Source organism: Stylophora pistillata, chromosome 1, assembly GCF_964205215.1.
Source record: "Stylophora pistillata chromosome 1, jaStyPist1.2, whole genome shotgun sequence".
In the NCBI taxonomy this organism is placed as follows: domain Eukaryota; kingdom Metazoa; phylum Cnidaria; class Anthozoa; order Scleractinia; family Pocilloporidae; genus Stylophora; species Stylophora pistillata.
The window spans coordinates 1,045,907-1,066,541 of record NC_142519.1 but is presented as its reverse complement, the minus strand read 5'-3'; the positions used below and the strand labels follow the sequence as shown (position 1 = coordinate 1,066,541).

The following is a 20,635-nucleotide window of genomic DNA, read 5'->3' as shown; positions in this document are numbered from 1 at the left end:
CCTTGCGGTTTTTTCGCGGTCTATTGAACAGACCAATCACATACCAGAAAATCTGAATGACGTAAGGTTTCACGCGAAAATGCCGATGTGGCAGATGATCTAGCTATCATGTCGGGAGAAACACTGAAGAAATTTGTCAATGAGAGCTCAAAATGTTTCACATGTTCATCGTTGTGCCCTGGTAAAGATAGATTGTTTGAGCGGTTGTTAAAGTTTCAGCGAGCAACTGAGAAAGTGGAAGAAGCTAAAAACTGAACTGAAACTCTTTGTTCGCACTACTTCAAGAGGTTACTACAGATTATAAAAGTCAGAATATATAAGAGAAAGTAAATTACATCAATAATCAAAACGAAATACAAGACGCCTTTCAATCGAGGCCAAGGGCTAAACGCTTGCTTCGACCTACAGATGGAGATCAGGAGGAAAAAAGCGCTTGCTTGCCGTCAACAAACCGGGCGAAGGCTTCGAGAACACTGTAATTTAGGTCGGCCAACGTCTCCTACACTACTTCACTACTTGTACTTCTTCATTTGCCAGTCCGCTGCTAGTTGGAGTGAACCCGATTAGTTATGTTCGTGGCTTCTTATCACCGGTACAGGAAATCGGCCCGAATTATCGAGTGTTTCCGCACGTTGGTACAACGCAACAACAACAATAATATGACCACTTTCATCGGTAACATGGTCAAACACGAGCGGGAGTGCTTGATATATTAACGATTTCCCGGATCCTGTAGGCAGCTTAACAAAAACATCTTCTTTCTCGACTAAAAATTTTCTAATTGCAAGCTTCTGGTAAGCATTAAGTTCGAAAATTTTGAACTTTGACGACGCTTTGCGAAAAGCTCCTTCAAGCACCGCCATTTGTCTTGTGTTTTCCACATGAAGATCGCGATAGAAAACGATATTTGATTGGACGAGTCTCAAAATGTGAGTCTGGCGCGAAAAGGTTCCTGAAAATGGAAACCGAGCTGTGATTGGCCAATTCGGAGAAAGGAATGTAGTTCGGTTGTCAGCAGCCGTTCTTTTGGGGGAGCGTTGCGTGACATCCAAAAAAAAACGGCTGCGAGGGAGACTACGTCTGAAGGCGTTTGTCAAAATCCACAACGTCCGTTGTGGTCAGCGGTTTAGTGTTCTTTTATAAGATTGCGATGACATAAGCTGTTGATTGGAATAAGACCACAAAGGATGGCTATGGTTTACAATATACGTGCGAATGTCGCAAGGTGAAGGCAGAAATCACTTCAGCAAAGTTAGAAATGGTAAACTCTCCTGAGATTGTCCAGCAGCCACGGCGTTTTTCCCGTTTGTTACTAGTTTAAGTGTGACTCAAGCTGGGACATATTACCCCATAGACACCTTTCCATCAATGGCAGCGAGCACCACTTATGTATTTTCCAGGCCAAAGGTAAATTCTCGCTCCAGCTTCAGTCAGCATCAGGATCAGAGGATCGCTGGAACTAGTGAACATGAATGTAAGTTACAAACAGTGAGGCACGAATACTCAAAAAAAAAAAAAAAAAAAAAAATACAACAATAAAAAAAAAAAAGACAGAAAAAGTGTTTTATGGCAAGAGTACGATTAATTCCTCGGAGCTTGTTTCCTGTTAATTACCGACTAAAACTTGATTAAAAACCCGAAGTTGATAAAAAACTGACGAATGGGAAAAAAAAATCGAGCGTTCGCCCTTTGTCAGAGCAAAGTGTTGATTTAGTCTCTCAAAGAGATTTGTCAACAGAGAGAACGAAAGAAAGGGATACATTAGGCAACTCTTTTGCGTTTGAAAAGCTTCACTTTTCCATAATTTTCAACGTCTCAGTTTTTTAATTGTTCCATATTAGTTTGTAAACCATGCACTACTGATTTGTTTGGTCAATTGAGTTTACACTGACAACGATACCGGAAAAATCATGTAAATCAAAATTAAAATTTCGCACAATTCTTGGAAAATAACTTAAGGCATTGGAAAATGAATTTTATCCGTAAAAAAAAAAGAGAAGATAAAGGGACAAAGCTGTCCAATTATTTTCCCTTAGTAATCAGTAAAAGTAAACCGTCTAGATTGAAACTAAATATTCGGTAAGGAAAATTGTTGACTAATGTAAGGAAAAAAACATTCTTTTTTATCGAAAAGAATGGAAATAGCATCAGTCAGGATACTGATATGATTAAAGGTAAAAAAAATTGGAATTTTAATTTAAAATTTTTTCACAATAATAATAATAATAATATTAATTTGTATAGCGCAAATTCCGTGCAATGTTCAAATGCGCTTCACAATAAAATAACACAGTAATAATTAATACAACTATTGAAATAAATTAAAATAAATACTAGAACTACATACAAATACTAATGTTATGCTAATACTGCTATAATATCGTGTTCAGGCTGAAGGAACCAATGTTCAAAAGTTCAAATGTCGGCGGTTACCCGGGGGAATGTTGAAGCTTCGAATTGATCGAGGCATTAGTGAGAGAAACTGAAATACTTCCGGAAGCTGAAGGCTGATTTCACGAGAGACGTGGTTTGAGTTCAAATTATTCGGTTTAGTGGAACATGGTTTAGCCGTTTCGACCGTGATGATATTGAGATGCTTCACGGATTTGCTTGTTGTCAAGTTTGTAAATGGGCGGGATTGGAAACTGGTAGGAAAAAACTTACTCTAAAAGCATAGCACTTAGAACACACGCAAAGAGACTAACAAATTTGGCTTTTAACACGAAGGCGCGCTATAAAAGGAGAGGTGCCTTAGGTACCTCTGGATCAGTTGTCAATCAACCGTCGTGTGATTTAGAACTCTAAGAGTCAAATCAGCTTGAGCTATAGCTAATCCAAAGCAGTGAACAGCGGGCGCATTCTTCAAAATTGTTTTATGTTTTCATCACAATACAAGAATTTTTGAGATTTGTATTTCCTTTCTCCAATGGAAACTGTCTTTATTTGTAGCTATAAATTTGAAATCGAAGTAGGTGGTTCGCACGTTACATCATTCCACCATGCTGGTGGAAGTAAACATCTCATTAACTCCTTTTGTTCGTCTTCCAGGCTCCTAAGGGACCTCGATCTCCTTTTATAGCGCGCCTTCGTGTTTAAGATCTTACACAAACCTAAGCGTTTTTGTGGTTCAGCTGGTTATAAAAATACAATGGGAAAATCTGAAGGTCTGCCGAAGTTAGGATAGTCACTGCTCAAACTCGTCAAGTACTCATAGGGGATCATCCAATCTACATGAGACGCCGGTGGTTTGAAACCCTGATGAAACATTGAGAGAAATTTTCCAAAAGAGACTAAATATCCAAAAAAGTATTAAGATCTAGAATTTCTCGACCACTCCATCTAAGCAGCCACAAGGATTGTTAGGACATCATCCTGGCGAACCAATCAGGCAACGGAGAACCCAGTTTACTGCTTATCAACGGAAAGAGCTGGAAAACATTTTTAGCCAATCACAGTACATTTTACTAAAGATACCTCAATCATTATCACAGAAATTGGGGATCTCTCGAGAAGTCATTCTGGTAAGATAAACGTTATATTTCCTCTTTTATAAAGCGTAGAAACGCAAACAGTCCAACCCCAGCAGCTCATGAAAGCAAAAATTAATGAAAGCTAGAGCTGACTATGTGCAGAGAAACGTCGTATATGCTGATTCCGAAGAATGTTAATGGATAAAGTACAAAATGGTGAATCGGTGATTCGGTCAATTCGTGTTGGTAAAATTGTTAGGAGTTAATATCCAACAAATGGAAAAGTGTTACGTCACGGCCTCTGCATTAGCCGAGTGTGAAAAGATTGACAAAATTTGTTCCCACGGCACAGATGCCACCTCAAAATGTTAAATTAACCAAAACAACGAGGCTAGACTCAATTTAATAAGATTTTAACACGCTCAAAATGCAACTAGTTTTCTCTCCCAAAACGAACGAGTGCCACGTCTTGTAGGCAGCCACTAACCTAACAAGGCCTTGGGGCAAAAATCTCCGAAACGTGTTTTCCCGATCAATCTATTTCAGACATGGATATCTCAACAAAGTTGAAATGGTAAATTGGCCACCGTAACGATTACAAAAGCTGACGTTTCGAGCGTTAGCCCTTCGTCGGAGCGAAGGGCTAACACTCGAATCGTCAGCTTTTGTAATCGTTACGGTGGCCAATTTACCATTTCAACTTTGTTGATATATCCAAATTATTTCGTTACTCCCACCGACGCAGCCCCAAACAGTTTCTTTCGAAACTATCAGCCTTTATTTCAGACATGGTTGAAGAACAGACGAGCTAAGCGAAGAAAAGAAAATCGTGCAGGCAATTCAAACCCTGCTGCTAGTTTTCTTTGACAGTTTTCAGCATCTCTGCTGCTTTGGAGATGTTCCTTACCCAAACAACTCAGTGATGGCGAGAGATGCACGAATGTACGTTACAAGCCGTTGCCAGGAGAGCTCTCGGCGCAGATGTCACGCAGTGTCGGTCACAAATAAATCCCGGCCCATATACTCCTTAGTTTTATTTTGGTTGTTCATAAAATGTCGAACTCGACAGCAACATTAGAGTTATTATTGATGATAAGAATGGGCAAAACTGTTTCAATACCCATACACGTAACACAAACCTTTGTCATCAACCTGTAAAAAATTGTGAGAGTTCTTTTTTTCCCGAAAACGGGGGTAACATCTCAGAAAATTGCGTCTCATACGGTGAAGCATAACATCATCCACTGAAGAAGATTCGCGGTCTGGAAACATCACAATTGACATCTGAAGAGACTACATCGTGACACAGATGATATACTTCGTTATATTGAGTCCTTAATCCGCTCTCGCAATCATTCATCTCGTCCCTTACTACTTAACGTATTTAAATGAGGGAGGGTGAGCGGATGCAGACACTTAAGGGAAATTTAATATCGTTGTTCTAATCGTTACGGACATTTTGCTTTCTCAATTTTACACAGGGTTCAAGTAATCGCGAACTTTCATTTTTATTTTCCTAGATTTAAAGTAAACAAACGCAAGTTAAAGCTACTTCAATAAAGAACGCAATTTCAAATTGCGTTCGATAAAATGTGTAAAGGTTAGCGTATTTAATTTAAGCACCACAATCTACAATGGAAATAAATTTAAAACTTTGGCTTGATTTCACAAGTTAAAAACAGAGGTTTGTAACACTTAAAAGACCTCGTGAAATTAAAAAAATCAGTTTATGGCAGAAGCTCCCGGAAAAGTCTCAACATTAAAGAGTCTCTTTGGTTCATATCTTTATTTTGATCCGTCATAAACATCAGTTAATATTTATTGATATCAGCCTTCAGTATTTAGCGAGTCTTCAGTCCTAAAAATTGATGGCCGTTGATTCCTTTTTCGACATCATAACAGAGTTTCCTCAAAATCAATATCGTCACCTATTCAGATCTCGGTTGTCTCACTCTTTTCTCACCAGAAAACATGTTTTTCGCTCACAGTATATTCACAACAAATCTGCACGATTTCTCTCTCGGTGGCCTAACACCTAGTCACGTTATCACTGAAAAGTTTGTTACACTTCTAGAGCTTTGACTTAACTACATCCACGAAACACGTTAAAAAAAAAAAAAAAAAAAGAAAAAAAAAAGACAACTAAACATTGGAAAAAATGAAAGCAAAGCTATCGAAAGCAATGATCAATATAAAGCTCCTTCCAAAATTCACTCTGCTTATAGGAGAAAAATCAATCAGGATACGGAAAACCATCGTAGTCAGCAAAGCTAATTTCACCCTGAACACAACAACAAAACAGTGAATTGGGATTCAACACAGCTAGTGTAGGTAGCAATGTTGAAAACTACTTAGGAATCTGCATTTTTCCTTTAAGGTCAGCGGACTCCGACAAGCTCTTGGCAATGTGAATCTTTTCCTCCATAACAGTCAGTATACGGATAGTGTTTGTGTGAGCTGCACCAGCCTTCCACCCAGATACGAACACGAACGCATTGCCAAGTTTCAAGAAGCCCATCCGTTTTCCCATATCCAACGCGAACTCGAGTCTCTCGTCATGTTCCTCCAGTACATTGTCTTGGGGAGGTTTGTCGTAAATAAGAGGAAAGCACCCTCGGTACAAATGCATCTGTCGGGCCACACGCGCATCACGTGTCACAACTATAATTGGACAACGAGGCCGGAATCGTGACACAACTTCAGCAGTCCTAACAGACAGAGCAAAAACCATTGAATGTAATTTCAAAAATATGCGATGTAAAAAGTTTTTATCTTCTGATATGTTTTGTGAAGTTACACACCACGAGCGATAATTCAAGAGCCTGTGATCCTTTCACGTGCACCAGTGGTATAACACGTGAACAAGCACGCATATGATAACACTCTTGTGGACCTCGATCCACTTCGGCGCATGAGGGCAATCGGCATCGAAACACCTTTCCACATGGGGGTGTAAAATAATCTCGGTTTTCTACAGTCCGATGAGAAAGAATTCAATAACGGCTCGTAATAAAAATATAATTGGAACTGCTTCTGACTCGATTGTGAACGGTCCTTCGAGTAAAACAATACATTGTGTACTGCAGTGCATCTTGTAGTTACATACAACTAGTCTGCTTACGAAGTCATCAAAAGTAGGGGGAAAGAAGTCATGATTTTTAGCTGAGCAAGGAAAACAAAAAACCCTGCCATTGTATAGGTTTGGCTTTATAACTCTCTCCACCAATCAGGTAAAATACAAAACTTACTGGCCACTTTTTTTCTTCCTTCAAACAGTTTGCATTAATTTACTTTAAGATCTCGTTGATTCATTCTGACATCTTCCTTTGCATTGATTGAGCGTTGCAATTAGTTAGGTTTTAGTTGGATAACAAAATCGAAATGCACTTTACGTGTTGAACAAGATTGACTTACTTTCCCGTGTGTGTAAGGCAAATTATACAGGCTGCATTTGCTGTGAATGATGCAGCCACAGCAGCAATGGCTGTGGTTTCGTGTGTATCCGCCACTCTGTTCATCGTATGCCTTAGATCATCAAACAATTGACGATGATAAATGGCAGCCTCTGCTTCACGGCAAATCTTGTGCATCATGGCGATAGCTTGCACTGGATAAATGCCTTTAGCTGTCTCGCCTTGAGTAAAAAAAATAACAACGAACAAAAAAACTGAGAACAAATAGATAAAAGGAGCAAGTTTCTAAAGAAACTGTGGTGCTGCGTCGGTGAAAGTATTAAGGTAATTGTGGTTTTATCAACTGAGTTAATAATGTAATTTGGCCACCGTAAAGAGTTTCAAAGATGACGTTTCGAGCGCTAGCCCTTCATCAGAGCGAGTGAGAACAAATAGAACCGAGCAGTGTTGCCTCCCTCTCGCACAAATATTAATTACTAGTTATTTTCTAAGGCGACGCTGAATCAAGACTTGTTTGGTTATTTGTGAATTAGTGTAGTTTACCGATAAACAGCTAACTCACTCGGCACATAACAGAGAGCAATTTTTAGATGAGTGTCGTCGAAAGTGCCGAGTTCAGCCAATACCATTGGCTTTGCTTTGCTTCGCCGTGAGCTTGCGCTTGAAAACTATCGTTACTCTCAGCCACTCGTACACAAAACTGCAGCCTATAGGGACAAGGTTACTTGAATTTATCCCGCTTCAGGCAGTTGGCTTGTTTTATCTATGGCGCCTTGTGACATTTCCTTCCTCTGATTGGAAACTGTGATTGACTACATTGTTGTACACTAAATCGAAAAGCGCTATTGCACGAGAAACTGACGGCAAATGTTTTAACCAATCATAAAGTACACACTGTCCACTCAGTCACTCAAAATTTCATGGCTCACGTGAGTTTTCCCGCGTGAGTTTTCCTGGTTTCTAGCTTGCTGTTTTGAGTAGTTGAATTCAGTAACACGAACCTGAGAGCATAACACAATCTGCTCCATCCAGAATGGCATTAGCCACATCTGAACTCTCGGCGCGAGTTGGACGAGGATTTTTGATCATACTTTCCAACATCTGTGGGAAAAACAAAACATGCTATTTAGTGGTAACATTTCAAACATAACGTGTTTTCAACAAACTCGCAATACGCGAACTAGTATCGGTACTTCTTCAGCGCTACTTAATTTACAGGAAGTGCGGCATCAGAATCGGGGCAGCAAAATACCTCCATTTTCTCTTTATCTATTGAGCCCACAGGAAAAAAAAAATAACTCTTTGTACATTTTTCGTTGATGGGTTTCAATCTTTATCTATCAAAACAGAGAACTGACAGTTCCCTTCTGACAGAAAGCATTAAGGTTTCGTTCCTGTTTAGGCGGACCAGCTTTTGGGTTTTTGCAGTACAAAAACTCGGTTTTGCGACCAGCGACTAAAATTTGACTATTGGTGACTGACTTTAGGTCTTGTCAAATCTCATGTAAACCAGCGCTCAAAAAACGAAGCCTGCGCTTTAAAAGACTCGACGCGTGATTCTTCGTAAGAAGAAATGTGTTTAATGTGAAGAAATACCTCTTAAACTTTGCTTTGTTGCATTTGGCAATGATGTGAAAGTTTTACGAATCGAATTTTAAGTGTGCAAATTGTTTCATTTGGCAGCTGAAACAAAAATACTTGATTGCCAATAAGCGCCCGCTTGAAAATATATTTTTTTTACCCAGGAAATGGTATTCACTATGTTTTTCTTTACAAATATCTTCCAACATTTGTTTTTTTCGATGTACCATCCAATTCTCAGCCATCTAGTTCCCAGCCTTCATCGCCTCTCCTCGGAAAGAATAATTATTTATCTCAGTGATTGTTCAGTTTTGAGCCATTTTCATTGTAGCTTTTCGATATGATTTCACCTAAGATCTAAAATCTTCGTATGAATGTTTTTGTCTAGCCAGTCAATTCCTTATTGAAATCAAGTAGCGTACATGTAAAGATTTGCATCTTTGCCCCGTGTTCATTTTTCCATTGAGATTACCTGTGTAGCACAGATCACTGGCTTTCCGTTTTTATTGCAACGACCAATCATCATTTTCTGAGCTAAAAACACTTTCTCTGGAGGAATCTCAATTCCCAGATCTCCTCGGGCCACCATGATGCCATCAGCGGCTTCCATAATCTCGTCAAATTTTTTCACTCCTTCGTGGTTTTCGATCTTGGCAATGATCTTGATGCCTTGCCCTTTTGTACCAAGAAGGTGCCTGATGTCGCGAACGTCCTGAGCTTTACGAATGAAGGAGGCAAATATCATGTCAACCTGCAAAAAAAGTATATACATTATAAACACTAAGTTCTTCTATCTGGAACTGAAATTTTGAAATTATAGGCTTTGAAATTAAGAGAGCTAAGTTATCACCCTAGAAAATAAGTTTAGCTTTTCCTGTACTGACCGGTCTAGTTATCAGAAAAGCGACCCATTCACGAGCTGATCTTGGGAAAAAAGGTTAGAAAAAGGAAATCGATTGACAAACAAGTGCGCAAACCATTATCCCGAAACAAAGCTGAATATTTAAGGCATCATTAAGAACTCTCCTTTTAAGAAGTAAACCACAGCATATGAGTATGGTAATCAAAAAGCAAATAAATGAATGAAGTCCTACCTCATGTTTCACACCGAAAAGTATATCTTTCTTGTCTTGCTCAGATACAGCTGGTAGATCCACTTCAACATTTGGCAGGTTAACACCCTTCTTGCTCCCAAGTTTAGAATCATTCAACACTTCAACCAGAAGATAGTTTGAACCTATTTCCCTCACTTTAAGTGAAATCAGTCCATCGTCTACATATATAATTCCACCTTCCTTCATTACTTTTGTGATGTTTTCATAGTCTACATAAAGGGTTGTGTTGTCTCCTTCAGCAAAGAAAGCCTTGTCTGTGGTAAGTTTTAGGATATCACCTTTGGACAAAGAAATTTCTGCAGTGCCACCCTGTAAATAAACAAAACAAGACATGTCAGTTATTTAATAAAAAGGGAGGAGAGCAGTTCATTGTTGCTAGCACTACTTTGTACTTGTAGTTTCTCAAGCATGAAGTACAATAAGATAAATTCTGTTCTCAAGCCAAGTGGCTCACCACTACACCCCCCTGAATGAGATGCTAGTCCATCGTAAGGTTCCCCCTGACCATTTCATCAGGCTTCCCTGACAATTCCCTGGTACCCAGTCCTACTCCTGGGTGGAGAGAGACTCTGTGACAATTAAGTATCTTTCCCAAGAACACAACACAATGTCCTGGCCAGCTTTTTGACCCAGACTTCTCCACCAGAGTTCAGCGCACTGACTATAAGACTACTGGGTGTCTCTCACTCGCACACAGCAATGAGAGAGAAGTACTGCAACCTCCTCCTACTCATCGCTACTGCAGTATTTCTTGATAAGAAGCTTTGCTGACAAATCTGACCTGCGTACATCTAACTATTTTAATGGAAGGTTTAAATAGAAAATGAGGCTGGGGAAGCAAAAAATAAGAAAGCAGGGCTTTCCAGCCATCTTGTAGCAGTCAAACCTTCTGCAAAGCATTCAGCAACACATACTATGATTGTCACCAAGCACCCATGAGACCCCCCTTGGTGGAGACAGGCTTTATGACCACAACTCCAGCCACGGCTTTATATATATAATGGTGCAAAGTCCAATCAAATTAAAAATACAAGCAGCTCTCCAGAGCTCTCACCCCTTTCAACAGCCCGGTTCTGATCTCTGGTCCTTTAGTATCAAGTGCAACAGCAACAGCATGAGGCCATTCTTCAACTGCTGCTTTCCTTACCAATTCAATGGTTTCTGCATGATACTAGAGAGGTTGGAAATTCCAGAAAGACAGGCATTTAGTTAAGTGATCTTGGAGTGCAAAAATACTGGGGGGGGGGGGGGGTAGGCTTCTTCTATCAGATATTTCCCATCACAATACTTTTCAAGGACGAAAAGGGAGACATCCCTTTTATTATGAGTTTACATGTAATATGACGAAAATATTAACATTTTAAATAGTGTGTAAAACATGCAAATCAAGATTAACTTTACAACAGAAGAAAGTAAATTTCATGGGTCTAACCCTTGAGGCAAATCATTCTAGCAATCGGCTTTGTCCTATTTACCCCCGCCATCCTGCACAAAGAAGAATGTTCCTAAATCTGTACAAATATTACCACTCATAAATATTTCATCCTGGATGTACAAAAAAATAAAACAAAGCAAAAACATATATGTGCACGATCCTTTGCAGTAAAGCACTATTTAAGCAATAGTGAAAATCAGACCTGAAAAAATTCAGGCCTGTACGGGATTCGAACCACTGACCTTTGCGATACTAGTGCGATACTTTCATAACCACAGTTCATATATATGTATTTCATATGTTTGTTGTTTGATTTATCATCTACGGGTTTATGTCGAATTAATTTGATGGCCTGCTCCCAGTTGGCTTGTTAGCTCAATTGGTAGAGCGCTGCACTAGTATTGCAGAGGTCAGTGGTTCGAATCCCGTACAGGCCTGAATTTTTTTCAGGTCTGATTTTCACTATTGCTTAAATAGTGCTTTACTGCGAAGGATCGTGCACATATACGTTTCATAACCGCAGTTCATATATATGTATTTCATATGTTTGTTGTTTGAAAACAAAAACACTTGCTAAAAAAGAATACCTCATGAGTCCCATGAGAGAAATTCAATCTTGCAATATTCATGCCATTCTCAATCAACTGGGCGATTATCTTCACACTCCTTGAAGCTGGCCCTAAAGATATGAAACAACAAATTTGAAAAATAGAAACTTAATTTATCAAATTAAAACCTTTATCAATTTACTTTTATCAATTTCAATACCAGACAACATTTCAAAAAACAACAGATGTCACAACAAAGCTCTAATTAATAAGCCCTTAACTCTGTAGTTTAGTCCTCGGAGTCTAATACTAAGGTTCACCATTCAAAGCTGACTTCAAACACAAAAATACTGAGCTAAATGTATTGTAAATTTACCACCCTCCAGGAGAAAAAAGTTTCCTTCTAAACCTGGCTGCTTTATCCAGGAGTCTAACATACTGTCTAACAATTATAATTTGAATATATGAACAAAGTTGAAATGGTAAATTGGCCACCGTTACGATTATAAAAGCTGACGTTTCAAGCGTTAGCCCTTCATCGGAGCGAATGACGAAGGGCTAATCATTTGCTCCAACGAAGGGCTAATGCTTGAAACGTCAGCTTTTATAATTGTAACGGTGGCCAATTTACCATTTCAACTTTGTTGATACATTCAAATTATTTCGTTACCCCCACCGACGCAGCCCCAAACAGTTTCCTTAGAAACTATCAGCCTTTATTCATTTGTCTGACAATTAGATCACTTTCTGTCCCTTCTTTGTAACTAATTTACAGAACAGCATTCAAGGCACAAGAAAATACTAAATTGTGATTCATAATAAAAGACCAAATTATTCCAACAGGGCTAAATTTTTCTTTTCATTAAAAGCTTGGCAGAGAGTTTTCAGCAGACAAATTTAATAAATTTGAGTTTTGCCCTACACCAAAATAAAACATTGTAAAACATTTATATAAAATATATGCTTTTCTGGAAGAGAATTCAAAACAAAGTTTAAATATCAATCCTCAAATGGCGTGTCAGTGCCATTTTGAACAGGTGCACCCAGATTGTTACCTACCTAAAGTACAGATCAGGCCAGAGTTACGAATGGTGCGGGGATCACGGTCAATATCAAGGTTGGCCATGAAGTCCAGATAATTTGAAGCCTGGGAAGCAGCCCATTGCTCCTGACGCAGATCCAAGTCTCCCACATATTCCAAACGTGCACCTCTCGCAGACATATTTTAGCTGTACTACAACATAAAAAATTGGTGTTTATAAACTTCAATCTAGAGAAGTTCCTCCACTCAACAGGCTATATACAGTCAGCTAAATATATCTCCACTACAATGTACCAACTTGGTAAACGGTTCTACCTTTTAGAAGGGGAACCTTTCTCCAAACTGTTGTAGAAGAAAATGCTTTACTACATTTGAATCAAACCACTTGGGCTCTGAGAAAGGTTATAACATGTCATTTCCATGCATGTATCTTGAATGTTCTCATGTTGGCATAACCAGTGGTAAATGTGTTGACAAAATTCCTTTCATGCCTACTCCAACATAATTTAGGGAGCCATGCCAGCTTCATGCCAGCTACCATTAGAAAGAGAAAAAAACATGTTTACAAAGCTCAACTTCCTAAGGGTCAGTTCTAGTCCTTTTTCCTTCATGGTAAATGATTCATTCATTCCCTCAACTGAGACTATTTCCCATGTATTATTAGTTTATTTTATTTCAAGTTTCTCATATCTGAACAAAAAAAGCTTTTTGACAATTTTCTGTCCACTTCTCTCCACTTGTAATTATACAGACTGTTATTACAACAAGTATATCTATGCAGCAACTTTGTATACCACACTACTTTAATCAGTTTTTATATTTCTTACATTTGGGACTGTTAATTTCAATCCAACCATTGCTTCTCATAATCAACACTTATCAAGATTTGATGGCAAATCTTAATTTTTTCTGTCCATTCAAGCGTAACAATTAAACGTTAAATTCTTCACCAAGTCTGACTGCTAAAGAAATTTTTATTTAATACATAGACAATTATTTATTTTCAGTCAATCATAAACCTATAAATTAACATATTTTGTCATTATTTTTCTTCACTTTTTCTATTTCATTATAATTACAATTTTGTATCATATTGCTGAGCATTTTCTCAGACAAAACTAGCAAAGTGTTTCTACTCCTGCAGAGTCATGTGGTTTGCTTCCTGCCCTTTGTAAGAAAGCATTAATATTTTATTACTCACTGCAGATTTTCAAGTACCAGTGGAGCTTTTTCTTGTAAAAGTGGTGGCTCCACCTAACAACATGACACAGTGACATCAGTTTCTTAGACACAAAACTTTGGGCATCAGAAAGTTGAAAAGAACTTGTTCAACCACTGTTTGTGGAGGGCACACTTCATGGAAGTCATCTGCAAGTCCGATATGATTTATGGTTCTTCACTCATATTGAATTTAGCGAGCTCTTGGTTGCTTTTGCAAATTAGCTAGAATTAGTAGTCGCTTGAAATAAGTCACAATCCAGATGCATAAGGTGGTAAATTAATGGAATACTGAGCAGGGAAATCTACCCTAATTATAATACAATGCTTTAGCAGAACATAACACTTCTATGTTACCTATTAATGGAGAGAAATATAGGAAGGCCAGCTTTAAGAAAACAATTGAATTTTAACCTGACCCTCTCATGTTATCGATTTGAAGAAATGTATGTGTAATAGTAATAGACAAACTTGCCAGAAAAGGTATTTTGCTATCGGCTTTGTTTAAACAACAGTTTCAAGGTAGAATTTCTTCAAAATTTATCTCGTGAAGCGATAAGGATAGGAAGGTCAGCGATTCATCGGATGAACACAATATGGAACCTGTAAAATTAAATTATTACACAACTTTTTGAAGACTGCAGCTAAGAGCTCTTCTCCATACTAATCATTGAAATGTGAAATGTGAAATGTGAGTTCTGTTTGTTCAATCAATGGACACAACACAATCTCACATTACTGTAACAATAACTAGCAAAAAGCTCAATCTAAGGAATCATTTTGCAATTCTCCTGTCGTTTAAGAAGCGTGACCTATGCGATGCAAATAACAAACTTATTTAAAATGCGCGCACATACCTTACACTTTGACCGAACAAATAATGGAAGCAAAAGAAAGATGGACGCTATTTTTACTGAGGTGAAACTTGATGCAAATGTATTACCGATCATTGTGAAACTCCGTGAAAGCAAACGTCTTACCTTTTCACTTGGCAACGAAAATATGAAGATTGCAGGTACGAACAGAAAACCACCCAAGCACAAAACACTCAAGCACAAACAGTGGACTGGACGAACATAACTCATATGCTTGCACCTTCTCTATCAGGCCAATGTACCCTTGATTTTCCACCAATCAGGTGTTTTTATTACTCACTTCCGTTCCACCCTGGATAACTTCCGCTCATGTGCACGTGACTCTACACGCATTCATCAGCAAGAGTCGAAAAGTTTTGATCGCAATGTGATGTAACGGGAAATTTGGGTTTGTTTACAAGATGGTAATTTGGATTGATGAATCCTATTTTAATCTAAATAATTGTTTAGAGTGTCTGTGTATTTTGCAATAGCCCAGCGAAGGGAGAGGCAATCAACTTATCAATCGTATCCGTTCTGGTGTTTCCATGTTTTGGTTGACATTCTCGTTGAGCTACAGAGGAAACAGTCATGGATAGGGAGCAAAATTTAATAATAACATCCAAAGTAAAAGAAAACATACTGGTGGAATCAGAAGTGGCGAAGGTTACTCCCCCGGCACGTCGAAAGAAAGCTGAAAAACGCAATAAAACAGGCGATAACTCGTCTCTTCCTGCCTGCAGCCAAGGTTCAACGATCAGTTATGGCGGTACACACACGCAAGCAGTAGAGAAATCGCTGAAACAAGATGTAAAAGAAAACAGAGAGCCTGTGAATGAAAAAAATTTATCAGAGAGAGAAGTGACAGATACTAAATCACCTGAAACAAAGAATGGAGTTTTAAAAGACAGCTGTGTGGGTGAAATTTCCTCGAGCAATACAGGTTCCAATGGGACTTGCGTCGTAAATTCCTTCGCAGGGTCGCATGATGTAGCTGTTAGTGCAAATGATACCGAATCAGTGCTGAGTTCAAATGGAAATGCAGAGACTGAAAAAGACTCAAACCTAAGGAACGCGAGTGAAGACGGTAAGAAGCTCCCTCATGGCTTCGAAAATTCACGAGAAGAGTGCGTAAGTCCTCAAGATGAGGAATCTTTTTTCTCAGCCGGAGAGGAGGCGGAAACTTACCAAGATAAGTCTGTGACACTGCCTGAAGCTGCGGAAATTGTGGAAGGAACTTCAACGCAGTCTGAAAACATTGATGGCTCTGCTTTAATAAACGGTAAAAGCAGCAACGAAGGAGAAGAGGCAACTGCTTTGACCGTAGACTGTGAAGAAATTTGTGAATTCCAGAAGTCTGACCAGACTAAACAGAGATCAATATTTCAAGCTTCGGAAGAGTCTTCCGAGAATATCGGAAACGTTAAGGAGCCCTCTCTGGATTCCATCGATACCAAAACATCATCTGTGTTAAAGGATGATGCTAATGTTTCTGACCTTTTCAGAACTGATTCCCCTGACAGTGATCTGCTGGTGGAGACAGAGAGTGGTGCAGTAGAGGGAACAGAACCTTGTTTCAGTGATAGTGAACAGGAGTGGTCTTCGAGTTCCTATACAAGCTCTGAGGGTGAATATGATGTAGGCTTTGCGGAAGAAGCCCGTGGTATAAAGGAGGTGTGTAATTGTACACTTTCATTTGATTTCTGCAGGCAGCAATTAAATTAATTAAAAATTCAATTTCAGTTTTCCTATAATGCAAATGATCGAGTTAGTGATCGCAATGGTGCTGTCTGCTTTTCATTTTGCGCCCATTTCAAGATTAATGGAATTGTTCTTGTTTTTTGATATGAGGTAAATCCACTTATTTTCAGTAATAAATTCCACTCTGAAGGAAGAGAACATGATGATGAGAAGATGAACCTCCCACATCCTGTACATACTCACCTTCCTTTGACTTCTACAATAATCCTGCCCTGTATAAGAAACATTGCGGGTTGCTGTTTTGCAAACAACAGAAACATTGGTCTTCTTATCCAGTTTCACTCTTGTAATTGTCAGTTTTGTGCTCTTTCCTCTGGCATCTGTATACCCTGTTACTCCCTTTTCTTTCAGTTTCCTCATTTCCTTCCTTTAAAGGATAAATTGTGAAAGGTAGTGTTTTAAATACAACAACAACAACATTGGCTTTATTTTATTTTTTTTAAATTAGAGAAATAAAGGCTTTTGTAGCCCGCAGTTAGCAAAGCTATTCTGGGCGGGCTACCTAAACAGACACTTTATAGGCTCTCACTTAGCGGAGCTCAAAAAAATCACAACCTTCTTGACCAATATCCACTGACCAAGTTTAAATTCACAAAGCTCACACATATTTCAGTGTCTGAAGACTATACTTGTGAATTGGTAGAATCTTATATTTGAATCGGTCTCAATTTTCATTCTAACAGGAACAGGGCACTGAACAAGACAACTGCATTGATAAAGTGTTCTGTGTAGAGGAAATCCTGTCAGCTTTCCCAGGTTTTACTCAGATTGTGAATGTTACAACAGATTCTGAGGATGATAGTAACAAAGGAGACTCGTTGACCAACACTTTCAAAACAGTAGAGGATTCTACAAGAGAAAACGAAGTATTTCCATTGAACATTATGAGTGATGATGATGATGATGGAATACAAATGCTTTCTCATTTCCCTCCTTCTGTGTGTCCAGTTATGGTGGAGATCACAGCAAATGATTCAATTGATGATGGAAACAGTTCAAAACAGTCTTCAAAGGTGGAAGGTGAATCATGTAATGACCAAAGAACTTTAGCAGTATCCACCAAGGATGAAATGGTTCCCACAAGCAATTCAGATCAGGGTGGTGAAAATGTTTCCGATACCATTAATTATCCCACCAAAAATGCCCTACTGGAAGAATCACATGACACTAAAATTGTTGATGATTTAGAAAGTCAACCAGTTAAAAGGACTGGGTCATTTTGCTTGATAAATAATGATGGAGTCTTGAAAGTTGTAGATACTGGACAAACACCAGTGAATACAGAAAATGGAAAAGACGCAAAACTTTTGGAAACAAATGGTAGAGAGGTGATATCCCCTGATAGCAGAGTCGTACAGTCCAATTCAGATAAGGCTAGAAAACAGCTGGGAGAAACAATATCTGAGACATCAGATCTTGATAAAGAATTTCAGAATGTCTGCAAAAATATTGAAAAGTTAGAAATGATGAGTGAACATAATGTTGAGTCAAGTGATGAATTTACAAATGAAACAAGCAAAGACAGTTCTGGACAAAATAGAGAGGATTCAAAAGCCATGGTCATTGTTGTTGACAGTATGGTGTCCACAGAACAAACTACCAAGCTTGAAATAAAAGGTGTTACAATAAATGAATCAGCTTCAGAGGATTGTGTGGATGGACAAAAGGACGAGGAAATAAATGAAAGCAAAGAGGATATAAATACTCGATCTCCTGTTTTGGTGGCTAAAAGACACCCCAAAAGGTTGTTAAATATCACAAGGTATTCCCTTGACACACAGTCAGCATTACTTAGTCCAGAAGATGATGCTCCTGTAGAATTGAAAAAAATTCAAAACAGTGGCTCATTTAAGAGAGGTGGATCATCTGCACTGGCATCTGAATCCGAGGCAGATGGAAGGTCACCTGATGGACAGTCACCTGATGGACAGCAGCATGACAAGGTCACACCTTCACCTCCTCCAAGAGGAACTACTAACAAGAAACCCTTAGGACATTCTTCATCATTTAATACTGCAGGTAAACTGGATTTTGAGATTTGATTTTTGCAAACTGAAATCTAACTTGGTAGATGAGCAGCCTAAAGAGCTAACTAGTTATGTGAAAGACGAACTGTATGATATGGTTTGTTGTGACACCAATAAGAAGTTATCGATTGAAATCAATTTACCTACAAGTTAAGTGTCCTTGTTTTACAGAAGGCTGCTAATTAAAAGAAGAAAATTTAAAAGCCTGAATCTCTCTTAAGATGTCTGGGGTATCCTTAAGATAAACTATTGAAGTAATCGCTGCCAATCATTTATTAAGATTAATTGTCTATAGATATTTTTGATAGCGTTTTGTGTGGTTATCTTCATACAGAAGATCTAGATGGTTATCAGTGAAGTAATGTACAATGTTTTTCCCTTCAAGCATGGTTTGGGACTTTAACTGCACAACTTTGATTTTTTTATGTTTCCCTTTTCAAAGCTGTTAGACAATTACATCAAAGAGAGGTTGGTAAGCGTTCAAAACGTGGGCGATCAGAAAGGTCAATGACACTCCCAAACAATGTTTTTGATGTCGCATCTCGCCTTTTTACATCCAGTTCCTCACCTGAACCAGTGGTATGTACTTGTAGCTACTTTGCGTGTTCATGGTTGTTTTGATGTAATTGATAATTTCAGATTCTGGCCAGATGTAGACCATTTTGTGAACAAAATACCAATAAGTATACAGGAATTTTAAATAAGTACCAGTAATGACCGCACTAAGAATTTTAAACAAGGGGGATGTACTCCTTGTGCAATAGAATTTGCAAGCACAAGAGAATCTATAATATTCTTTGGTAAAGACATATAACATATAAAGTAACAATGTTGCCTATGGGGGATCCTGCACCAAGAAGAACTCCAAATTTTTGGAATGGTTACATAAGAAAGCTTTGAGAATAATCTTAAAGTCCCTATTCACCCTCAGAGGTTTAGATATATTTCGATTCTTTGCATTATCAGGATTAATCTCCAAAAACATTTTTGCAAAATATTTCCTGAGATATGCCGCCTCAAAGTTACTCTTTTGGCCACGCCCTTTTGACTTGGCAAGGAGAGAATTACTGGGCCAAGGGATGTCACAGCAAGAATGAATGATACCTTCTTGTATAAGAACATGTGTCTATTGCTGTAAAATGATGTGAAAATGCTGACTTGTTGCGTGGTCACTAGTTGCTCAAATACACCAGATTCATCTGAAGGCATATTCAAGTGAATGTAGGCACATCGATCGAAAGACATTCTTGCTGTGATGACATGAAGGAGTTTTAGTTATCGCTTTTAACTTAGCCCAGCCAAATCAAAAGGGCGTGGCCAAAGGACGAACTTTGAGGCGGCATATCTCGGGAAGTAAATTATTTAATCAATCAAAAAAATTTTTTTGGAGATTAATCCATATAATGCAAAGAATCAAAATATATATAAACCTCTAAGGGTGAATAGTGACTTTAAAGACAAACCATCTGACTTGCTCTCAAAAGAGGAGAGACAAATTTAAAGACTTCTTACATTATCAAGCAGGCGAAGTTTTATGTGTCTTCAGCTAGTGTTTAGAATTGTTGATAAGTACCGTTGTCCCATGCAACTTCAGAGTTATATGAATTTCAGATCAGAACTTTGTGGCAGGTCCTCAAGAGATACCCAAGAAATTCACTTGCCTAAAGTGAAATCTGCTATGGGCCGGTATACATTTAAATTTGCAGCAGGAAAAGAATGGAATGTATACCTAAGGAATTGCAAGCTAAAGAACTAAATTTAAGAACTTAAGTCAAAAACATTTCAGCATTTGTTAGAGCAAAACAGAATACAGCACAAATGTAGCATACAGTTTTTTATTGTTATTGTTGTAACCAAATATTACCTTTTAGTTTTAAATATATATGTTGCAGGTAAAAATTAAATTTAGGTAAAAAAATTTTAATCTAGGTTAAAAATCAATTTGCTTTGTCTCCTAGCCCTAATTATGGTATTCACAATTAGGGCTCCGAGACAAAGTGAATTCAAATTCAACCTGGTTAAAATTTTTTGACCTGAATTTAATTTTTACGTGCAACATATATATATATATATTTACTATTTTATTTTTATTTATTTGTATTTTTTATTATTTATTTTATTTTTATTTTTTCCTTTTTAATTTTTTTTTGGTTTTTTGTAATTTTTTTTAT

The 20,635-nt window shown here is 38.1% G+C and overlaps 2 protein-coding genes and 1 long non-coding RNA gene across 8 annotated transcripts in view; 2 read left to right on the top strand and 1 right to left on the bottom strand.

Annotated features, from left to right (window-relative positions):
- Nucleotides 1-516: 516 nt before the first annotated feature.
- On the top strand, nt 517-5,458 carry LOC111335271 (uncharacterized). Its single transcript, XR_015990595.1, has 2 exons — nt 517-2,648; nt 4,257-5,458. It is a non-coding gene; the product is annotated as an uncharacterized LOC111335271 (long non-coding RNA).
- Nucleotides 4,954-14,958, bottom strand: LOC111335270 (pyruvate kinase PKM). 5 transcript variants are annotated; one of them, XM_022941145.2, is made up of 10 exons: nt 14,803-14,957; nt 13,806-13,858; nt 12,622-12,796; nt 11,602-11,693; nt 10,634-10,750; nt 9,559-9,888; nt 8,937-9,215; nt 7,885-7,984; nt 6,885-7,104; nt 4,954-6,178 (listed from the first exon to the last, which is right to left on the bottom strand). In XM_022941145.2, the coding sequence occupies exons 3-10, from the start codon at nt 12,782-12,784 to the stop codon at nt 5,818-5,820; spliced, it is 1,662 nt and encodes a 553-aa protein (XP_022796880.2). In that variant the 5' UTR covers nt 12,785-12,796; nt 13,806-13,858; nt 14,803-14,957; the 3' UTR covers nt 4,954-5,817. The 5 variants fall into 5 exon arrangements, with proteins under 5 accessions (XP_022796880.2, XP_022796881.2, XP_022796882.2 ...); XM_022941146.2 differs by having other exon boundaries at nt 12,622-12,791; XM_022941147.2 differs by lacking the exon at nt 13,806-13,858 and having other exon boundaries at nt 14,803-14,958.
- Nucleotides 14,959-15,029: 71 nt separating this feature from the next.
- LOC111335269 (uncharacterized) overlaps nt 15,030-20,635 on the top strand; it is a 36,948-nt gene continuing 31,342 nt past the window's right edge. For both annotated transcript variants that reach the window (XM_088730061.1, XM_022941144.2), the window contains exons 1-3: nt 15,030-16,350; nt 17,121-18,456; nt 18,907-19,043. In XM_088730061.1, coding sequence (XP_088586187.1) covers nt 15,268-16,350; nt 17,121-18,456; nt 18,907-19,043 — 2,556 coding nt within the window. In that variant the 5' untranslated portion in view covers nt 15,030-15,267. The remainder of the gene's footprint in view (nt 16,351-17,120; nt 18,457-18,906; nt 19,044-20,635) is intronic.